The sequence below is a fragment of the Mesocricetus auratus genome, unplaced genomic scaffold, assembly GCF_017639785.1.
Source record: "Mesocricetus auratus isolate SY011 unplaced genomic scaffold, BCM_Maur_2.0 Super-Scaffold_100676, whole genome shotgun sequence".
NCBI lineage: Eukaryota > Metazoa > Chordata > Mammalia > Rodentia > Cricetidae > Mesocricetus > Mesocricetus auratus.
Genome location: NW_024429266.1, coordinates 137,886,046 through 137,889,150, shown reverse-complemented (window position 1 = coordinate 137,889,150; position 3,105 = coordinate 137,886,046). Strand labels below are relative to the sequence as shown.

At 38.9% G+C, this 3,105-nt stretch overlaps 1 protein-coding gene across 1 annotated transcript; it reads left to right on the top strand.

Annotated features, from left to right (window-relative positions):
- The first annotated feature begins 1,477 nt into the window (after positions 1-1,477).
- On the top strand, positions 1,478-2,778 carry LOC121137054 (GTPase NRas-like). Its single transcript, XM_040738886.1, has one exon. The coding sequence runs from the start codon at positions 1,563-1,565 to the stop codon at positions 2,130-2,132; it is 570 nt and encodes a 189-aa protein (XP_040594820.1). The 5' UTR covers positions 1,478-1,562; the 3' UTR covers positions 2,133-2,778.
- Positions 2,779-3,105: the final 327 nt, after the last annotated feature.

The window sequence follows — 3,105 nt, the reverse complement described above, 5'->3', positions numbered from 1 at the left end:
GCAATTTATAAAGACAGTTCATCCTTAACCTATCTTGGCCTCAACCATCTCCATCTAATCATCAATGTCCCCCAGAGCTCACTCCCAGTCCTCTATGAACTTAACCTGCACTAGACATATGAGATAAGAAACTCCCTTTTGCCTTCTCTGCTTCTCATCTAGAAATTTTAGTTTTAAATCTATATAAGTTATAAAAATTGAAAACTCTCTGAATTCTTGGTTAAGGAGGGAAAAGGCGAATTTCTTTCAGCCAATATTTATCAAATGTTACAGTCAATACCTTTTACTGAGTGGTTATGAGATCACAGTAACCTACCAATGAAAAACCAATTGCTGGGAGCAGGGTTCAGTATAATGATCAAAGAAAAATCTCTAAAATGTGTCTGAACAAACTGACTTGCCATGTAAGAGTTCCTATACATAAGCTATTACACACCTGATGGTATAGAGTTCTTGTACATAACTGTCAGGATTGTTACTGGTCATAATGGAGGCCAATACTAGCATTCCTTCTTGTTGATTCTCTAGCAGCTAGAGGCATCAGTAAGAGATGGTAGTTTTCCCAGAACATGCACAATGCAAATTAAATCTTATTTTTTGGACACATCTATGCTAATTTGTAATAAAATCTCCAGTCTAACATTTTTTCTCTAAAATTATTTGCTTCTATGCTTCTGCAGCCTTCCCATTTTCTACAAAGAATATTTTCTTTGTATAACAAAGAGTGCCTCACCTGACCATCTCTCAGTGGAGTAGGCAGAGCCTCACATCTTATTCAGAAACTCAGGAACAATACTTCCCATCACACGGTCAAGTGAGAGTGAGAAAATGAATGCCATATCAGCCATTGGGGATTTACATGATAACTTTTGTTAAGGATAATTGATTCTGAGCAATAAATAATTATTTCATCTGTTGATTTATTTGGGTCACAAAAGCAAGTGACTGATATACCCTGAGTAGCTTTGGATGAATAAGTTAAGTAAAGCTTTGCATACTGTATTTACATTTATTTATGTTCTCTGAAGTTTTAAATACATGTGAGTTGATTGGCAAGTTTTTGCCAATACACCTATTTATTTTTTGTTTTTACAAGTAACTTTATAAATTTAATATTTGAAAAACAGATGCTGCAACAAGGTATTATCTTCATCAAATGGTGCAGAAAAAACTGGATGTCCACATACATAAGAATTAGACCTATATCTATCATCTTGCACAAAAATATCTTCCACTGAAAACAACTTTCTCAAAATGTGAATTTGTACTAACAAATAATCCAAGCACTTCTGTATATACACTACCTGATATTCAATTTGCTACCCTCTTCTTTTTTTATTGGAAGTAGATTTTTTTTCCCATACAATATGTACTGATTATGGGTTCCCCAGCCTTTTCTCTGCCCAGTTCTTCCCCATTTCTCACCTGGATTCACAACCTTTTCTCTCCTTCCTTAGAAAAAATACAGGCAGGGTTTCGGGGTCTCTAACAGTTCCGCAGGTTGAGGTCCGAGAACCTCCCGAAGCGGGGTCGGCGGAGCTTGAGGTTCTTGCTGGTGTGAAATGACTGAGTACAAACTGGTGGTGGTTGGAGCAGGTGGTGTTGGGAAAAGTGCTTTGACAATCCAGTTAATCCAGAACCACTTTGTGGATGAATATGATCCCACTATAGAGGATTCTTACCGAAAACAAGTGGTAATTGATGGTGAGACTTGTCTGTTGGACATACTGGACACAGCTGGACAAGAGGAGTACAGTGCCATGAGAGACCAATACATGAGGACAGGAGAAGGATTCCTCTGCGTATTTGCCATCAACAATAGCAAATCATTTGCAGATATTAACCTCTACAGGGAGCAGATTAAACGAGTGAAAGACTCTGATGATGTACCCATGGTGCTGGTAGGGAACAAATGTGACTTGCCAACAAGGACAGTTGACACAAAGCAAGCCCATGAACTGGCCAAGAGTTATGGAATTCCATTCATTGAAACCTCAGCCAAGACCCGACAGGGTGTGGAAGATGCCTTTTACACACTGGTAAGGGAGATACGCCAGTACCGAATGAAAAAGCTCAACAGTAATGATGATGGCACTCAAGGTTGTATGGGGTTTCCCTGTGTGGTGATGTAATAAGACTGTTTGAAAATTCTGCCATCAGAAAAGAGCCACTTTCAAGCTGCACTGATGCCCTGGTTCTGACATCCCTGGAGGAGATGTGTCCCTGCTGCTCTCTGCATCTCATCGAAGCTCCTGCTTCCTGTTTCCCTGACTCAGTAGATGAGCATAGTCATGTAACCTGAGACCTCCTCAGAATAACTACCTCCTCACTCGGCTGTCCGACCAGAGAAATACGCCTGTTACTCCCCAGTAGTTTTCTGAGCTGGGTTCTCTTCCTTAGAAACAAACACACCTCTGCCAGCCGGGTTTGTCCTCTGAAAAGCAATTTACACTCTTGATACAGAGAACCAAACTATAGACATTCAATTCTGTTGACACATTTTCTTAAGCTCTAAGGTAGCAACTGCTGGTGATTTTTTGTTTTTTTTCCCCCTCTCCTAACTGTTGAACTTGGCCTTGTTAGTTTTGGGGGGGGGGAATGTCATACATTACTGTTTTCCTAAGAATATAACTAATGTTATTGTTTGGTTGATTTGTACTGTGATCAGCTCTATTCTATAAACTGGCATCTGCTCTGTGTTCATAAATGCAAACACGAATACTGACTTGAGTCCATCCTAGTCTTCTCAGCTGCATGAAATTAAATCCAACTTTCACAGCAAAGTGCCTTTTTCCTACAAGTGGTCTGTAGGCTTCCTTTACAATTTGTAAGTGGGATAGATGTTCTAAGAACCATTATATAGGAAAGGAACTATGAGCCATCTGTCTTTGAGGGAAAGGTGTGTCCACCTAATGGCAGATGCCATGTCTATGTACATGAAAACAGTTTCTCTGTTTGGGGTTCTCCCAAGAGAAAGATGATACTAAAACAATTATGATTAATTTCACTTAATTTTCATCTAATTTTTTTTCTGATAGCATATTACCTATGAATATTTCTAATTTTTTTTAGTTTACTGATACTCTAGAATTCAATGAACTTCCA